Below are 20,379 nucleotides of genomic sequence, written 5' to 3'. Positions count from 1 at the left end.
CTCCCTCGCCATGTACCGACACACCCTCCTGCTGTCAGCACAACCCATGATTTAGGACAGTTTTAAAAAACATTTTTCAGTGAGTAGCTCATGCACTCGACTGTTAACAATCTTCTGGTATGCTTCTTAATCGGTGAGCATGCCTTGCTGAATTGATTGTCTGTCTCATATATATCTAAAATCACTCACCTGAAGACTCTCCATCTCCCTGTAGTTACGGGATTGCAGCATATCTGCACAGCCCAGGGGGGATGACACATCACATAGACGTTTTGTTGGCTTCTGACAGCTTCAGAGCACAAGTTTCAGGGTGGGTAAAGGCAAACAAGCAGAAGACCTAACACTTAAAGAAAAATGAGGGAGAGTCAGAGCAGTCAATAACTCCATAGTTCAAAAAGAAAAAACAAAAGCACTTCTTGGTACATGCACCCCACCACTATATTATCACTAAAACAGCCCACATTTCACAGTGACACCTACAGCTGTATTTGATCTCCCCATCACAGGTTTCCTCCCCAGCTGTTCAGCTATTCCCCTTTTTTCAATGGAAGACAGAAATGTGATGATATCTCCTGTTGCTCTCTGGAGGCTCTGGGATGTGTGTTTATGTGTGCGTACATCTGTCCATCCCTGTTCTGCTGCACCAGCTTAGGGCTGGGTGGTCTTTATATGCTTCTTCCCAGGAATAAACTTCTGATGTCTTTTCCAACCCAGTCTGATATGAAGACAAAGCCAAGTGCAGTTCTTGGCTTGGCATGTGGCTATTCTGATGCTACTATTACCCAGGGAGGAAAACCATTCAAGAGACATCTGCATACTTATCACATGATGGATGCTGCTTTTGGAATGCCAGATTAGTATAATTTCTCTGCAAGAATATCAGACACCATTCATTAGCTCAAAGCTGTGGGATATTTCCAAAGAGCTGTTTGTGGTTTTCTTTTTTTTCTTTCAAATTTGCTTCTCCTTTGGGATCTGGGTCTCCATATCCAGGGCTTGGAAGGGAAGAGCACAGGCCACACTCCACATTGGTGATGAACCTCTGTGTAGGACTGTCTAAAAAAAAACGTACCGATGGTTGACATGAGTGCCTCTATAGAGAAAAAGGCATTAACCACAACTATCACACTGACTGCTCACACATCACGTAACATTAGCCTCGTTCAGATAAAATTATTGTTAAGATAAAAACTGTTGCTGAGTCACAAGTTATTAAAACAAGGAGAGCCATGCAGAGGTGGGATGCCTTGAGGCTCTTCAGCCAGCATTGGCTCTGAACCTTATTGCTTCCTAAATGCCACAGTCTTTGGGTAGCTGCTGCTATCTTCAGCGAGCACAGGACTGAAGGAGCAGGCTCTTGTCCTTAAAGGACAATATTTGAGGCTCTCAGAGGTCCCCAAAGCCACTGTGTCTGAGTCCATGGATGCTATACCCCAGACTTGGCTCTGTGGGGAACATGTCACAGATGAAGATGAGCCAGCTCAGGTCTGGAAGCCAGGTCGCTCAGCCACAAGGCTTTGTGCCAGCCTTGCTTCTGGCCTCTGGTAGAGAAGGCTGCAAGTCCCTACAGCTTGGAAATGTTCAGGGGCTGATCCCACGAGTAGGCTTTCTAATGCAAGTCAAATGGGGTGGTCTGTTTGTGGGGTTGGAGTCTCTATGTGTATGCTCAGTCTCGCAGGCAGCCTGCCTGCACATCTCCCATGTGGTTTGGGAAACAAAGCAACCAGCACATTGCAGCCCACAGCATCATTTCCAAGGAACTATTTCCAATTGTTCAGTTTAAACTCAAAACACACCACCACCACACGCACTATTAATGAGACAAAACCATACCTGAGCCGAGGTCTGAGGATTCACAAAACTTCCAGTGGGTATTCCCACCAGGCAGCTCCAGGACAGGGCTTCTTGAGGCACCAGCATTGTTAGTGTCTGCAGCTCAGGAGAAGCAAAGCTGCTGTGGGGACAACCTGACTTTGGTTAAGCTGCAGAGAACTACACATCCATTTTTCAAATTGAGACCATTTTAAAAATGCCATTTTTAACTGTTATTCCTGCAGGAAGCAAGGAGAAGAGGGGGAATAGTTTATCTTATTTAACAAGTATAGGGTTGGAAGTGTCAGGATATCTGTTGACATTAATTTCTGTGATTACGCAGCTGTGGGTCATACTTCAAGTGTGGGAGGAGAGATGAAAGTTATCCTCACCCTTATCCTCATATTTTGTTGTCATTTTGGGTTTTGGTCTGGACATATTTTTCACTCAGGAAAGATTTTAATTGGGTACAGATGGAAGAAAGAGAGGGCACATTCATTTATTTATTTTCTGATGGACCATGAAAAAGAATTAGGAGTGATTAAACCAACAAACCTTCTTTAATAAATTAATAGCAGCATCACAAAAACCTGATGTGAATGACTCAAAGGAAGCTGGGTAAGTGACAGTATTTAACCACTAACACAAATGTTATCACCCACTGGCCGGGAGAAAACACAGGCGCTGTAAGGCAAACCCTTTGTCTGTTAATCTAAATGAGTGATGTACATCAGAACAGGTCCAGCTGAGTAGCAACAGTTGATGTATGTACGGTTCTGGTGCTGAATTTTTAAAAAACATTTATAAAAATTCTGTAAATTCTCTGTTCAATTCCCATTATGTACATCCCAATATAGTAGGTTCCCTTTTTACCCAAACAACAGAACAAGCAAGGGTAAGACATAAAGGCTCCTAGGAGAAGACAGTGCCTCTGTGTGGACTTATATCAAATTTGAGAATAGTGGAAAATGAGTTATTCACAAATGTGCTAGAAGCTATTGTAATTCAACTTATTGCTAAATGCTTATAAAGTCTGTGGTTGGCTTTTAAATATATATATGTTCACATTTGCACATACATGTATGCACACATACAGTCATGTTTTGAAAAGATGTGCTCAGAATTCACCCAATAAACAGAAACAACTTAAAACATTATGTGATTTTTCTGATTTTTCTCTACTGTTTGAGATAAAATCTCACTTAGATCAAAGGGCAGTCAGTGAAGGCATAAATCTGTGTCTCTGGCTGTTCCTTTTCCTACTGGTTACCAGACCTTTCTGGAGAGGCAAGTGGATTCCTGAGCATTCAAGCCAGGGGTAGTATCAGCAGGCAGCACGTGGTGCATCTCTGCTGCCCTCTGGAAGTATTAGGCTACACTCCATACTGGGATACCTCTCCTGCCTGCATGGAAGTACAGAAGATTTTTCACAGGAGGGGATGAGGGAGAAGAGGACTATCAACACTTTAAGCTGGGAGCAATCCAGCAGCAGATGCAACCCGTGTGTTGTGTTTCGGTAGTGGCCTTAGAGAGGTTGTTGCCATACACAGCAATGCAACTGAACGATGCCATGCTAAAAAACTAGCAGAATTTTCCATTTCTTCTATAAGTTAATTTTAGTGGGATGAACACAACAAGCTTAGAATAAAAGCAGTTCATGTTAGTAAAATACAATTTATGCATGCCTAGCGTAAGCTTTTCTCTTCTGTGGATTTTCATAGCCAGAGGCTGTCAGTGATGGTAAATGCATCCATGTTAGATGGGCACTGCAGCAATTGTGTATTACTTAATGAAGATGTAAAAACCTTATGAGTGATATATGGCATTAGACAATACTCTGCACAGCAAAATTGAATGAGAGGCATCACCCCAGAGGTACAGTGCCAGAAAGATGTGATGCCTTGGAGGGTTTTTCTACATGGGACAACAGGGGAAAATTAATTCAAATTATACATGGTGTGAAGTAAAAGCAGATTACAGAAACTCCATTTAATCCCAGCGTGGACGCTTTCACTGAGATGTAAGTGGTGTCAATATGATATGCTATAATTTACTTTGGGAGTAAAATGGAATAAATAAAATTTAAAACTTAATACAGATTAATCTTCTATCTAGGCTTAATGCTTCCTTCCTGTCTCTGGCCATTCTTTGCTTTTGAACTATGTCACCAGCAAATGATACAGTCACGCTCTTTCCAACTCTGCCCACCCCCTCCTGAGACAGGAGAAATGAGCAGGGACCTCGTGTATGCCTCTCTCCCGGCATCCCCAAGGGAGGTGGATCCTGCACCTCACAGTCTGACCCCAACCAGCACCCCATACACAGCAGCTTCTGCTCGGCATCTACAGTGTTTCATCACCAGCAACATAAGTCCCAGGATGTTGAAAAATAAAAGCAAGTGCTAAACAAGTGAAGAAATAAATAAATGTGAGAACTGAGAAGACAAGAGCGCTTATAAAGCCAGAGCGCTCTTTTCTGAGTTAGCCAAAGACCCTAATCATCCAAGCAACCTGTGAAGTCAGTGCCATCCACACTGAGCACACCTTGCGCCATCCCAGAGCAGACGATTGTCTGTAAAACCAATTCAGCCTTTTTATAATCTGAGGCACTCCATTTATAAAATGATTGAAGCAGATCATTGGTATTGACTCTGTTTCTCGTGCTTCTTCTCCAAGTGTGCAAGTGATCCCAGCTAGGATCACAAAGCCACGCGAGAACTGCACTGTCCACCTTTCCCTGGGGAGCCAGGGCCTCCCAGGGAATGGGAAGAAAACAGCAGGATTGGAGAGGGAGTAAAAATTTAAGAGAGATCCCTTGTAGTACGAGATTGCCCCAGTATGACAGCAAGCCACTACCCATAACAGGACATGTCTGGCCAGGTGTCTGCACGGTCGCTGTGCTTTCATGGTGTCTCTCTGCCAGGTTTCTGTACAGTCTTTACACGCACAAATAGGGGTGAGGATTTAAAGTATATATTTACTGTCAACTTGAAAAAGAAAGTTATACTGACCAAGTCTAATAGCATGTATTTGATATATAACTATTAACGTGCCATTCTGGACTCCAGCAAATGCCACCTGAGATAAATATTCAGCATTTTTGTTCATGCACTGGAAGAAGAATTCAAACATTTTGTCCATGACATATGCAAAGTAACTAATAGTTCTGATCTAGTATTAACAGTAAATATAGAACCTTAAACTTCACTGCAGTATATTAATTATATGATTTTAAGTACTCGACTGGAAAGACAACTCTTTTTTTCTTTAAAAAAAAAAGCTTTGTTCAGAATGCAATATTTACATTGTCCTTTGACCAACACTTACATTTTTACACAATATATTTTGGCTACAGATACACCGTAGCAAAAGGCTGTGTGAACCACCTCTACACACAGCTCACTCTTTCACTGACAACATTACAGCTGTTTATGGAGAGCTCTGAAGTCCCTGGTTGCATTTCAAGGCCCTCCTCATCTAGTTCCATGCTATTGAATTCATTCCCATTTCGATAACTAGTTAAAGTCAGATCTTTCCCATATAAAGCTGTTGAAGCAACATTCAGACACTGATTCTGCCGCAGCGCTGACTTTTTACTGTTCTTATATTGGCAACGGATGTAATTGGAAAAAGCCCTGCGGTATGTTTTGTTGAAGAGTGTGTATACAAGGGGATTAATTCCAGAGCAAACATATCCCACCCAAACAAACACATCAAGGAGTTCACTCAAGAGGTCTTCATCGCAGGTTTCCTTGCAAAGGACAGACATAACATTAGTAATAAAAAATGGGCACCACATGATGAGGAACAAAAAGAAGACAATGCCCAGGACCTTGGAGGCTCTTCGCTCATTGTTGATAGACTGCATAGTTCCTTTCCGAAAAAGCACTGCCTCCTTATTTACAGGAGAGTTCAAATGAGATGCTCCTTCGTGATTGTGAAGCATTGAAATGTTCTCTGTGTTGTTTTCCTTCTTGAGGCAGTTTACGCTGCTCCTCCTCTGCTTGGGCACCTCTCCACACATGAACACCGTTGCCTGTCTCTGCAGGACTTGGACCGTCAGGCAATATGTGATCACCATGATGATGAGAGGGATGAAGAACGCCATGAAGGATCCAATGAGGACGAAGTTCTCATCGTTGAGGACACAGGTCCCATTCACGAACACCCTGGAGTCATCCTGCAAACCAATGACTGGAATGGGCATAGATATCCCTAGAAGAATGAGACCAAAAAAGAGACTTTACCTGGACGGAGAGGGCTCCAAAGAGGCAGCAGAGATGATGCAGGTCCTGCATGCATTCAGCCTGCTGCCTAAAGCTGTTTGAACAAGAAGTTACTACTCCCAGATGGAAGGGGAAACCTGAGGTAACAACGCTCCTGGGAAGGCAGCTCCAGAGCATGAACACCCTCCACTGGGAACAACTGCGGCTTTGCTGTTCTCCACGGCTGACATAGCAAATACAACATAACTCCTTTATCAAGTTCTTTTTCTTGCATTAATGGTAATTTATGAATGTGGCAAAGGCAGTTGCTACCCTGCTCTGTTCCAGCGGGCTGCTCTGTGCCTGCTGGTTTCAGGGGTGGGAGCAGACACAGGGCAGACATTAGCAAACTTTAAAGAGGAAAATTATCAAAATGCAAAAGAATTACAGCTATGAAGATTTAGAAGCGAGTTTCTTAAAGACATTAACATAATCCTGACAGAAAATTGGCCATTTTCTGCCATGGCATCGCAGGCACATGGAGGAAAAGCTCCTGGCTTTCTGGGTCCTTATAGCTATCTTGGTGCAAGCAGACAGTGCTCTCTACAAGTTCTGCTTGCCCAGGCATTTCACCCACAAGCAGTGTGAAACTGAGTACTGCAGAGATAATCGCTTGAATTCTTAGAGAAGCCAATTACATAGTCAAACGAAAAGGCTGCAGCACACATCTGCTTTAGTCCTATCCCTCTATCTTGAATACAGGGCTAAAAACTGGAACAGACAATATGAGAATAGAAAAGGTAATTGGAGTGACATGACAGTCTGAAATCAGAACTCCAGCTACAAACCCTGTAGCTGAAAGGAAGAAAACTTTAAATGATTCAATTATAATAATAACTACAGCACAGTTTCCAGCTATTCCTATGCACTAAACAGACTAATAAGCCTCAGGAATCACTGCACTTGCCAAGGCAGTTTCTCTTGTATCCTCGTGGCACAGCAATTTTTATAGTTGTGGTGTTAATGGAAGACAAGTGAGCCCAAGAACATTTTGGATGCTGTGTCCACGTTTGGCACACGGGCAGAGCATGCAGCATGTCAAGCCTGGAACATGACTGTCCAGGAATGCACATAGTAGCCTGTATCCACTGCTAGCTGCTGACTTGTCCCTCACAGAGTAAAGGAATTAAAGAATGAATAGCTTTAATTCAGATGCATTTACTTGACGTCCTTCAACACTGTTTTCCTCTAAGGAATATATATCTGCATACCTTCTCTATTCTACCTTGTGAAAGTTACCAGCAATTTAATGTGAGGGCAGAAATAAGAGGGAATACAAGACTCATGCTAGAGTACTATATCTCACTTGAGTATTTATCATGCGAACAGAGATCCAAATTTTGTCCCTTGATCTGTGGAGCTCAGTCCCGCATCAGGACAGACCCAAAACCTTTCAAAGAAATCTGTTTAGATGTAGTCAAAACCAACAAAAGCAATAACATATTTTGGAATACCGCAACCTACGTGCACATGAGAACACAGAAAAGACATGGTGGGTCAGATCCAATTAGAACATCACGGGTCATCTAGCCCTGCCTTTGGCAGGTATCAGAAATTTAGGTCCATGGTACACAATGGGGCAGCTGTCAGCATGATAGCCTAGAAAATTCCACAGCAAGAAGTTGCATCCACCCTGTTCTCTTGCGTGTGCCAAATCCGTGTGACTGCAATAACCTTCATTCCATCAAGTCATTGACTCTTTATCATTAAGGCCATTTCTTTTTAATGCCTTGGTTCTATCAAACCATAAATATTTGGGAAGTGGTGAGAACTGGCCAGATAAGGTCAATGGCACTACACTGAGATTGTATTTGCATGGATAATTTTATGCTTTAGAGCCCTCTATAACACATACTATTTGAAATAAAACTCCAAAGTGAATAAAGGTTCATTCATGAAGTAGTCATTATTGAATTTAGCCTTATTGCTTTAGCCAAGGGAAATGAGGTGTTTCAGGATATTTTCATGGTCACACACATAAAATACTTTTGGGAAGAATAACCTAGTTTTGTGATTTGATGAATATTTACATGAAGAGCACTTATGGTGGTCTAAAACGTGGCACAAGCATGAGATGCCTCAGCACTGATGACAGGGAATGAGGAGGTAGCTACTGTAACGGAAAAGTGTCCCTCACCTCTCATAACACAGTGGGATTTCAAACTCAAAAAGCACAGAAAAGAGAGAGCACAACATATTTGTTTGCTCTTTCCTCCAATCCAGGAAAATTCTATTAACAGCAGTAGGAAAAAAGATGCCCTTGGAGGAGCTGTCAGATAGCCTACAGCACTGCTGAATGGGCAGCATTACCTTCATCTCAAATGCTTTCTCCTACCTCACACTTCTCTCTTGTAACTCATTCTTTAATGAGATTATCGCTGATCCCCCCCACAATCCATCCCCCTAAAGGGAACTAAGCCTGTTACACCACTTGGGCAGCAAGGACTAACTCTACACCACTCCAGCAGTGAGAAGTGAAGTGTGGAAGATCTCAGACACCCCAGAGCGGCTTCCTTAAAGGGGATTACTGCATAATTGCTACTGCCAGAACCCCAAATGCAGAAATACCAGCTGGCAAACACAGCTCTCACCCTGGCCCAGATTTCGATGGGGCTACCCTGATCAATACATGCTGTGCTTACCACTACGCATTCCCACAGCACCTGAACATGGGGAAACAAGAACGCCTGTCTTACTTGGGTTCAGCTGTTCAAACAAGCAAGAGGAAATCATTCAACTCCACTTGACTCAAGCAACGCACAACACTAACACTGGGGCTGTAACTTTCTACAGTTTAAGAACTAAAGTCAGTTGGTCAGAGAAAACCAAACTCACTAAATCGGCACAAGGATGGTGAATGGTGAGTATCAAATCAGGCAAGAGGCTCTGAAGCCTACTGTTGCCCAGACTTACTGCTATTCAGCTCCCTCGGTCTCAGTGCAGAGCATTTCATGAGGTTTAGCCTTCTGCCTGAGCTGACACACTCTTCATCAACAAACATCAGCTTGATTTAGTGAGCTGAGGTCTCCAGTCTCAGAGGCATTCTCTGGTTGCATCAAATAACCTTTTCTAACAAAGGCAGCAGCAAATTCCCAAAGAGGGCTTGCATTGTTCAAAAAAATTGAGGGTAAAAGCTTTGCAAGCTTATTACATATCACACTTTGCTCTTCAGAGTAAACTTGCTCCTCTTGCTTGACGTTTGAGCAGTGCCTAGAGGAACTGCTGTTGCCCCAGTAAGAACCAGCCACCACCAGGGTCCTTGCTAAACTCAACACTGGGAGCTCCGTGCACCCTTCTGCCAGGCAGCAGCTTGAGTAGGACATCCCTTTTCAGCACAGCAGCTCACAAGGAATACGATGAATGTATGTTTTCCTTGTCTCCCCTCCTTTATCTTCTATATCTTCTCTGGCAGAGTAGTGGAAAACAAACCAGAGAGAGACCCTCTGGTTTACAAATCCAATTACAGTTCTTGTCCTAACTTCTCCTTGTCAGCTTTAAAGATGTTCTTAAGACAGCAGAACAGTTCACCAGATAGGGCTGAGATGATGTTGTGGACACAGAGTAACAGATGCTCTTCACAGATTCTCAATTAATAAAACAAACCCCAAATGACAACAAATACGGATTTGTAAAACAATTACTAGCTTTCTGCAGAGAAAAAGTCAGCTAAAAGTCCAAATTAACATTCACAGAATTTAGACTTAAATGAAAAACAATAATGTGTTTGTGTTTAACATCTTGTTTCCTTCTGTGAAAGCCCATGAGACTGATAGAGATTACTGGAAAGATGGAGTGTTTGATGGTTATTTCCACAAAGAAAAGAAGTAATTTCCATTCTTTTTCTAAAAGAAGATACTTTATTTCCTCCAGGGACAACCACCTCACTAAAGAAAACAGTGACCTGGACATGGGATTACTCTGTCTTTCCATGCTTAGCATTCTTACGGTTGAACACAAGAGGAGTCTCATTTTACTGCAGGTACATGGGCTTGGGAACTCTAGGGGTCTGTTGGTGTCAGCACTGGATTCAAAGTCCACTGTGGTCCATGGCAAGGGCTCTGCTGATGCAGGTGGTCTTTGGACCTCGCTACCATCCTCCTGGCATTTAAATGCAATTTTTAAGAAAGAGAAAAGTGTAGAGAAAGATCTGCATGTGTCAAACAAGCCTATGGCTGCCACAAAAGCAGTCTGCACTGCTGCTATTCACTGCTGCTAAACACTGTGTTTAAATCTCTTTTTTTAACCTCATATTTATTATTATACAAAATAAACGTTGCTTACAACTTTAAGAGACATTCACCTGAATGTTAGCAGCTGCTGTAACTATGCATTAGCAATAAAGCCTACTAGAGATAATAGGAACTGACTCCCCTAACCCTCTCAGGAAAGAGAAAACTAAAACAAATCTGTTTGGTTTCTTAACAGAAGTGTCTCACAAAGTGCCTGCACATTTCTCTAATAATAACTAACAGACAGTGAGAAGTAAACCCCAACAGAGAGTAGCCTCCTGACTTGCATTGTGAAAGAAAAGCAAGGATGCAAAGCTCTTCAGAGGCAAATTGAAGAAGGTAGGCTTTTGAAGTGCTCAAAACCACAAAAATTCCATTTATTCCCCACGTGTCAGCAGACTAATTGCAGTGCATTTCATGCGCTAACACAGCAACGATGTACCTTCAGGGCTGGATTAGGTCTAGTTTTATCTAACTGCTCTAAATAAAACAACACTGCCAGCCTTGTATTGGCTTAAAGTGAAAGATAAAAGGGGTTGGAACTTTGAAGGATCTCCCCGTCCACAGCAAGCACAACTGCAAGAACAGAGGAATGTAATTACTGACTGCCTGAACAAGCTCCTGACCTTTACTTAAACCTTGCGAGAGCGCCGAACAACCCAAGCCCAGATAGAAAACCAGCCAACGCCACTAGAACACTTAGGGAAGTGTTATAAGCAATAAGCTGTTAGACGTAAGATCACTTAATCTGAGCATTTACTGATCCTTGCAGCACATATCTTTCATACTTCTAAAACCAGACCTCAATAAAACAATGAAGTTAAATGAAAGTTAAACAGGGATGTAAAATTCTTTTTTAAAGTTGAATGGTGTATTATATATACTAACCCTGGATATCTACCAGAAATAAAAATTATAATATCATTAGTGAGTCAGAGAAAAAGAAAAAAGTCCAATTTTAACACAATGCATATGATGATATCACCATTTTTCAACAGCACATTTCCTTGTTTTGTTACTTATTCTGTTTTCAAACAAACAAACAACAAAAGACATGGTGTCTACTTATGGCACTGATATAAAGAGCAGAATTTAAAGGATGGCCTTATCTTAGTCACTTATCAAGTAAACTGAATTTACACTCTTATTAAGGATGTAAAACTGTGAGCTGGGAAATCAGTAGCATGTGTAATTTTGTCTCTTTCTAGTAAATGACCAAACCTTGAACTTTCTGGGAAGCAGAGGAAAACCCATTTTGTGCTAGCAGGCGCAGAGCTGGGCCATGAGGAGGTTCAGAATTAAAAAATTGTACTTATTTTCATATCAGAAGCAATGCATATGCGCCCTTCAAATTAAGTTATTTCATTCACATTTCCAAAGAGATACTTCTTTTATGTTAATATTACTGAGTTAACACTTTCTCCTGTATTATATGGCTTGTATTTAGAGTCACCTCTCCTACCGAGAGCTACACAGGGGCCAGAGTGGCCTCCTTTCTCAGAGCAGAATATGAGGAGACCAGTGAGACGATTAAGTCCACGTTACTAGTGAAAACCTTTGCATTTGCAACACTGCAAATTCTGAAGTCTCAAAACAACATTAAGATTCTGCTAGCAAGCTCAGATATAGAATTTATTTTTGTTTTCAGTTGTGTGGATATTTCTGTTGCCTACATTTCTATTTCCAGCCTCAGCACAGTGCTATCTATCACAAAACTCATTTTTACAAGCCCAGCACTTCACAGCACCCACTTTTTCTCTAACTGAACACAAAAAAATCCTGTGCAGGTTACATTTGCTAAAACATAGGACAACTGGCCATGATGTACTTTAATCTGAAACAAAGAGGGCTTTGGAAAAGACCCATTCATAAAGCAATTGTCAACACACAGGAGGACTCTGTTATGTTCCCCTGCTTAAAAACTTAATCATAGGTTTACGCTTGTACAACCTGCCAAATCCATAGCTCAATGAACAAAAATCCTCTATTATATATTTTACTGTCAGCATTAACATTTCAAGAAAATGGAGTGTAAAAGCTACCAAATTAAGATAAATTACATGCTTTTACTTCCTATTTTAAATTCCGATTCAGGAACTGAATTCAGGATTCTTTACGTGGAATGCATTTAAAAGTCTCCTTAGCCCAGCTGAAGCAGAATTTAGGAAATACAAACTGACCCCTGCACTTAATGCTGCTTTGAAATTCGTACTTAATCACACACAGAAATGCACAAATTCTTTTGTGATACTGCCATGGTTCAGCTGCACTCCTGGCCAGGTTAGCAGCTAAACACTGGCAGCTGTGATCCCAATACCATCCCCTCAGGGAAAGGGAAATAAGAGAGACAATTGTGGGTTGGAAACTAAAACTAGAATAGCTTTAATGAAACAATAATAGTAATAAGGAAAATAATACTAATACCAAAATAATGAAATATATACAAGTGTATGAAATCACACATCACCATGACCATGCACCCTTGATGACTTATACATCACCACTGATGCTGCAGAGCAGCGATGGGGAAATGGCCTCGGACTGGACTCAGTGGCAGGTGAGAGATGGATTCAGGAATTGGATTAAGGAACCCATGGATACAGGATCAGAGGTGAAAGGATGGATGAGTTTTAGGTCACCTGTCCTGCCCGCTCCTCCCTGCACATGTGACCCTTTCTTGCCCCTTTGACTTACAGCTTTTCACCAACACAAAAAGTAACCCTAATATCCATAGAAATAGGTATAACTATGGCCTTTCTGCATACCAATGCCCCATTACTTTGGTGATAATAATAAATTTTAATTATTATCACTTCTAGAGACAGACACTGTCTTAAAAACATGTAGTTAACTTTCAGAAAATGAAGTTATTAGACAAGGGTAAGCTGAAAATTTAGAAAACCAGTTCTGCTTTAGCACAAATCAGAATGGATACTTAATACTGAGGGGAGGGTGAATTTACTTAACCTTTTTCATCATCTTGAAAATTGCATGAGATTTCACCAGGCCTTTCCAAATGACAAGTGGGTAAGAGCCAGAAGATAACAACAATACACTTTGGGTAAGTTCTTCTATTTCTTTCCATGTTCAGTTTATTCCTGTGTCTGTCATAGTTCTAAATGCACTTATGAAGTAAAAATAGTTATGCTAAAATAAGCTATATAAATACCAGGATTACTTTTCTTTTTCCATTTAATGCAACCTTCTGGACAAAGTCTGAGTAAATGAATAAGCCCCATCACATGCACTGGGGAGGGTGGAGATCCATGAGCATTTCAGTGCCCTGAATAGACTTTCTGGGGAGTATTGGCCCTGTCTGTATCTTCAAAACAAAAGGGATCTAAGCAAAGACTACCCTGGGCCAGCTATATCTGAATCAAAGAGAAAGAACAAAACGTAAACAAAGTCCAGACACGCTGTACACCCTCTCAGCTATGGTCCCAGTAAGGGAGACACACAGGTACAGCTGTAAGGCATCTCTCATCCCAGCCTGGGGAAGGCAGCCCTGCCTGGGGCAATCCACCAAACCATTGTGCCCTGCAGACATCCTGCTGAGTGGCTGCTCACAGCCTCTTCCTAAAGACTTTTGGATGCTGGGGAATAAATGCAGCACTCATTACCTTATTGAGGGCTGACAAGCCAGGTATCTGAAAAAGTGCCATTCTGTCTCCTTTCCAGGCTATTTCTTTTAGTGTTCATTATTTCATCTGTTTCACATCCTATTATAAGTACAGACTTCTTAAACGTTACTCGAGAAAGGTGGGCAGGGATTGAGGCATTTTCACTCTACAACAACACAAAGTCACCTTGCCTATCATGGCTCAGGTACTTTTGTCCTTGGGGGATGGTAGAGTCCGTAATGTCCCTATTTTCCACCATCATGAGCACATTCACTACCCAGTAACTCCAGAAGAGGTAGGTCTACGGCTGTCTTTAAATCTGTTTGGTCAAGCCCCAGATGTGCTTACTCGGTGAACCATGCATGAAGTACTCATAGTCTTACTTTGTTCCTTGGACACATAGTCCAAACCACAACTTAGCCTCAAGGTGCTTGTGCAGGCAGATACATTCAGCACTAACCAAAATTTATAAGGATAGGTCTGCAACGTTAAGGCAGCAACAGGCAAAAATCTGCAAGTTAGCTCCAGAACTGGAAGCAGAACAGTCTTATTGCCCAGGTTTTGCATCATGCTTCTCAATGGTGCTGGCAGATTTACATCGCTCTGCTAGGGGCAATACCAGCTGCTCCCTCTGTGTTACGAGGCAACACAAGGCACAGATTCTGTGCTGACTCTGAACTGCCCATGCAAATCAAAGCCAAGCATCCTGCACATGAAGTTGTCCACACATGATTTCTTATGCACTGAATTCAGCACCTTTCTTTCCTATGCCAAACAGGCAACACAGATGGTTTAAAATAATAACTAAAAAAAATCTTAAATTAATTGATTAAAAACAATCCAAATTCACTGTGGACCGCATTACCTAGAGGAAGCATAGCAGGCCTGTGGCATGTGAAAATTAGTTTTTAACAGATATGCTTATATTCATGAGGAGATAGGGTATATTTCCCCTATTTTCTTTTTTGCTTTTCTCCTGTAGCATTTTCCATGACAAGCTTCATCAAAAGTGGCCCCTGCAGCACCCAGGAACGTGGCATCACATTCCACTTGTAAAGCAGGTAGAACCCAAGAGAAGTTCAAGCACCTGAAACATGCAGTACAGCACTGAAAGTGACAATGGCTTTGCAAAATAAAAGTTAAATGTTAAATCTTTGTACGACTGCATTGTATTCAAGCACAAAACGCAATACAGCAGAGAGAAGCATTCATACAACTCTTTTGACCCTGCCCCAAATGTCTCTTTTATAAAGCACATTGAAATAATTCCCCCAAAATGTTCTTCTTCACAGAATTCTTGATATTACAGAGTTATCTGGCTATCATTTTTTCCTTTTCTTCCTTGCTTTACTGCTGCTCTATTTATTGCTTTTTACCAAAATGATACAATAGTGTCTTCCTTTATGTCTACTCCTCATTTACTATGGCTTCAAACTTGCTAGCTCAGTACTAGCAGCAATTCAGCTGTGGTAGAGCATAATATAGGCTATAAAGCTTGTGCAAGAGCAGTAAATACTCGCTGTTAGCGTGCCTTCAATTCTCTGCTGCTTCACTTAAACCGCCACCAGAATTAGAGGCAGTTTAACTGCAGTAACTGCAGCAACATGTCCTTTGTACTGGCTGGGTTTTCTTTCCAGAGTCTTTGCTAATGCTACTTTCTGATTTGTTTACGCAGCAGTTTCACAGTACCGTTGTTATCAAGGTATCAATATGTACACAGCAGCAATACTTCAGCATTGGAAGTGGTGGTATTCAGAAAAAATGACTACTAATTTTGGTCCCTGACCAACTGCAATGAAAGACTTCTGTTTCCCAGCAATCATTTATTACGTTCAGGCATGCAGGCCAGGTAAATTAATTTGAGTATCCTCGTAAAAATCCTAAATGAAAATTGGAGTAACACTATTACTCATTAAGACACAGTTAATATTGTGAGCCGCATTGCTTACCTATGGATATGGTCCAAACTGCAGCAATTTTCATAATAGCCTTGGTGCGGGAATTGAAGCGACTGTGCTCAATGGGATTGCGTATTGCTACATACCGATCAAGAGAGATGGCACAGAGATGCATAATAGATGCAGTTGAAAAGAGCACATCTAGGGAAATCCATATAGGGCACAACTGTTTAGGCAAAGGCCAAGCATAATCTGAAACATAGAGAGAAAAGCAATGAAAGGAAAAAAGAAAAGGAAATAATTTGGGAAGCTAGGCCATCATTTCTGAGAAACTTGTGATCTTTTAACTCTGTGATACCAGTTAAGGGGCACGTGCACGAGGAGTGGACAAAGAAAACTCTTGTAGGGCCTCTCTCTTCAATCAGTCACTAGCTCCAGACACTCCATAAACCCATAGCCAGTTCCCACACATCTGTTTTCTGCAACCAGTAGCTAAAGGCAAAGAAGCGTTAATGTGGCACTGCCTCCAAGTGGCCATTCTAGCTCTCTCCCTCTCTCTTAACGATTTCCCCTCATCTTTACAAAATCATATAATACATCACTTTATAATTGCCTCATCACACTCTTTTCATGGATTGCATAGCTCTATGTGACATACCTTCACTGAGATCCATTCTGAAGCTCTCTTGATATGCTACCTCTCTCCTCAGCAGACAATTTTTCCTCAAACAACTAGCTAAATGACGCTACAACGCCTTAAATATTCTCTCCAGGAAGCATGCGCTAATAAAAGAGTAATACTTGCCTCCTAACAGAGCAGCTAGGATTGAGTAGTGGAAATTTGAAAACTGCTTTGAAGGTAGACAGAGCTGAGTATTATTCTTTACAGAAATAAGCATGCCAGCAAACTGAATAGACTACATAGCCACATCTGACAGCAGCTGGCATGCAGCTAATTTGGGTGCCTGCATTTGTTTATTCAGTACAGCTTGAGAATGAAAGTGACCCAGAAAGTTCCCCAGGGGTGGGTAGTTAAATTAAAGCTCAGAGAAAATTGATATGTGAACAACACTCCTAAGCTAATGCCCAGAATGGATTGCATGAGATCAATAACATGTCCTGCAAAGCACTGGGCTTCTAACACACTCATCAACACAATTCAACAGTATCTATAGCAGCTGAAAACATGAGATACTTCATAATAATTGAATAAGATAGTCTTGTGTCTTCATTCAGAACATGGATATCTAAAGCAATCTTGAGGTTTACCCCAAGGATCAGAAACATCACTCTGCAGAATCAATGTTATATTAAGAATGATGCAGCTCCATCCTACTGATCTCAAATGGAAAGGGAGAAACATTAGTCTCAGAAAGCATATTTTGGAACAAATTACCCAGCCAAGAGAGACCCAGGATACCTTATGTGCAGAAAATCAAGAGGAACTGAATCAGAACAAATTATTACAAATTGTCTCAGTGAAGCCCAGGAACCTTTCACAAAGAGCATGGCAGAATGAGCTCATTTTACCAGTGGGAAGACAGCAGAGGAAGTGCTAAGTAACTCATGAAACCCACACAAGACCACCTCAGCTCTGGAGGGATAAACCATTAATTTCAGCAAGTATGCACCACCCCTACTGGATGGACTCTAAGTGGACTGAAATCCAAAGCAGCAAACTTTTAAGAAGTCCCTATCAAAGGGAGCTAAGTAAAGCACTTTGTGGCTGGACCATCATTACTTTAAAAGGCACCTCTGCTGCACAAATTAATTGAACTTGGTTAAAAATTATGATTCAGATTCCTTAGGAAGCTACAATCAAACTCTGCACCTCCTGCTTTCATTCAGACTTTGCAGCAGCTTAGGACCCCGTTGCTATCAACCTGCAACTGAGCTCAGAGCTCCAGCTAAGCACACCTCACATTTGTTGGGTCTTTAATGATGCCTCAGTAAATGTTCCAAGGAAGAACAAGTCTGATCTCCTTCAAGTGGTACAGCCCCAGGCTTTTGCTGCCAGCCCAGTTAGTCACACTTTACCCCTCACTACTTCTTCTGATGAGTTGCAAGAGCCAACATTGTGATACAGGCTAAAATGAGCTCTGAGTACAAGACCTGGAGAAACCCCAGCAAGCGCGCCCTGATGGATGAAGTGGTCCCTGTGAATCCATGTGGGGTGATTGTGACTGTGCAGCAGTCTCTTCACAGAGGGATGGTGACGGCTGCTCCCTCCAGCAAGCAGGTGGCCAGGAAATCTCCAGTGTATCCATAAAGGAATGCCAGGCCTGCAGGCTCCCTGTGCGTGGGAGCATCTCCAACCTGATCTGTGGCACTGCAGTGGGTACAATCTGATTCTTGACATTCACTAGACCTGGAAGAGGTTTCTACAGCAACCACCTTTCCAGCATTATTGAATGATGAATAGCCTCTCTTACTTCTTCCTTCGAGCTACCCGAACGCTTCCCATGACTGATTCTCCTGGAACAATTTCTGCTATTGATGTGAACCTGGCAACAGGATTATATCCAAAAAATTAGCAGATGCAAAAGCGGCAGTAAATGTTCATACTCATAGTGTGAGGTGAGTAAGTGTTGCCTGCTGCCAGCCCTGGCATCGTAGGAATCGCAGCCACCAACAGATCAAAGTAATTCTGCCCAGAAGTACTGCCGGACAAACTGTCAAGATGTCTTTAAAGATAAAGGTGATATGAGAGCCCTCCTAATGGCTAATCCTTTTAGTCTTTACTGTCCCAAGGCGCTCAGCTATGCTTCTAGCTGAAAAAGGAGTTAAATGAGAGACATTTTACTTTCTCAGGAAGCTTCCTAAAATGATCTGAAATAATAAAATGTCACTCTGGAAATTTGTAGAATGGCAGCTTGTAATGCATGACTATACCTTGACAGGAAGAGCGTAATATATATCTTACCTCAAAATGCTATTACTTTGAAGTTAGCATTGTGTGTGCATTTGAAAAACGCCTACACAGCCTACAAAGCCAGTATCTTGTACAAAAAGAAAAGAAGTTTGTTCTAATTCTGTTTTGAATAAATGTATAAAACATAGGAAATGTGCCCTGTAATTGTGCCAGGATGCAAACAAGGATTAAAAAAGCAATTCCGTTAACGACGTTATACCTTTAAAACAATCTCATCCTCAGAAATACTCTGTCCGCAGAAGGTAACATTTCCCTAATTTGTTCTATTTTCTCTCATTTCATATCCAAAGAATGGCAATTACCATATATTTAGAAGTGCAGATGGTTGAGTGAAATAACTCTTGGACCCCAGAACTTCTAGGCTTTAGTAATCGCATTTCCAACAGAAAGCATGCATCTCAGTTCAGATTTCCTCCAGAAAGAACTAAGAGGTGCTAAGCACCTGGGTAAGCAAAACCCAAATTCTTTGTAAGAAACTCTGATTTTTGTACCTTGAATTAATCTGTACCTTTAAAATCATTCCTATATTTAATGCACTGGCTGATAGGAGAAGTCTGAAGGGAATTAGACGAATCCAGCAGGTCAGAAGAAAAGGCAATATTTCTTTAACCAACGTGTAATCAAACTGCAGATTTCTTTGCCTCCAGACATTTTGTGGATGCTAGAAATCCACACTGGACAAATTCATAGAGAAAAGCATATAGAAGACTCTAGCAATGATATTACTTTTAGATCAGTGTTAGCTTCTGGCTCTGATAAGGATAAAAACACCGTGCACGAAATCCTGGAAGGAAACTTCTGCAGAACGCCTGCGCATATCACTTCAGCCTCCAAAGCTGAACAGCATCTCATTGAACCTATGACAGGGTCATTCTTCACAGGAATCATGGGTCAAACACTCATATTTAGCCAGTAATCCTGCTCCATAGGTGGGATTTTATCTCCTGCATTGGGATGAAAAAGCAAACCACAGTCCTGCATGTCACTGAACAGCTGAGATGGGCACAAAGTGTTGGCGGCGAAACACAGAAACTCAACAGCATTTTGGCAAAGTCACAGGCCATCTCTGTGTGCAGCTAATTTGCTGTCGGATGAGAGGTCCCTTAAATTTTTTGTGCTTTACATCAAGAAAGATGGCAGCAATTAAATTTAATCACTTCTGTCTGATGTTTTATGCATATGGGTAAAAAGTGTTGTATAACACTGTTATTATGGTCATTGTGCTGTTCGCTGCGTGAGAGTCAAAATTACCAGCCACTGTGGCAGGAGGTGACTGAATAATCCAAAATACAGCAAACGGAAGCAAAATTTATTATGTCAAATGGTAGTATAGAAATACTCCTGATCATAAGAGAATGGCTGAACTGGGAGGAAATAAAAAAAAAAAAAAGTATTAGAACCTGTGGCTGAAAATAAATTGTGGGACTGTAGACCACACAGAGGCTGACACAACCCCTCTTCCTTCTCCCCAAAGCCTTAAACAAAATCTCATGAGCTTTGCAAGCTTTTTGTGCTAAGCTGGAGTAGAGCAAGTTGTGTGTACACGTACAGACAAGCGCACCCCATGCTAGCTCACCATATTTACCTTTTTAAAAAATGACGATTGCTTGTATATTTTTGCTTC

At 41.6% G+C, this 20,379-nt stretch overlaps 1 protein-coding gene across 7 annotated transcripts in view; it reads right to left on the bottom strand.

Annotated features, from left to right (window-relative positions):
• Positions 1-3,194: 3,194 nt before the first annotated feature.
• The window catches only part of HTR2C (5-hydroxytryptamine receptor 2C), a 215,870-nt gene continuing 198,685 nt past the window's right edge, over positions 3,195-20,379 (bottom strand). For 6 of the 7 annotated variants that reach the window (XM_069867449.1, XM_069867445.1, XM_069867450.1 and 3 more), the window contains 2 exons: positions 15,875-16,075; positions 3,195-6,026 (listed from right to left, as the gene is read on the bottom strand). In XM_069867449.1, the coding sequence (XP_069723550.1) occupies positions 5,200-6,026; positions 15,875-16,075 (1,028 nt within the window). In that variant the 3' untranslated portion in view covers positions 3,195-5,199. The remainder of the gene's footprint in view (positions 6,027-15,874; positions 16,076-20,379) is intronic. The other variant, XM_069867451.1, reaches the window with a different exon arrangement.

The sequence above is a fragment of the Phaenicophaeus curvirostris genome, chromosome 13 (genome assembly GCF_032191515.1).
Source record: "Phaenicophaeus curvirostris isolate KB17595 chromosome 13, BPBGC_Pcur_1.0, whole genome shotgun sequence".
Classification (NCBI taxonomy): Eukaryota; Metazoa; Chordata; class Aves; order Cuculiformes; family Cuculidae; genus Phaenicophaeus; species Phaenicophaeus curvirostris.
Note: the sequence above shows the minus strand (reverse complement) of the source record. Positions and strands in the feature narration are given on the sequence as shown.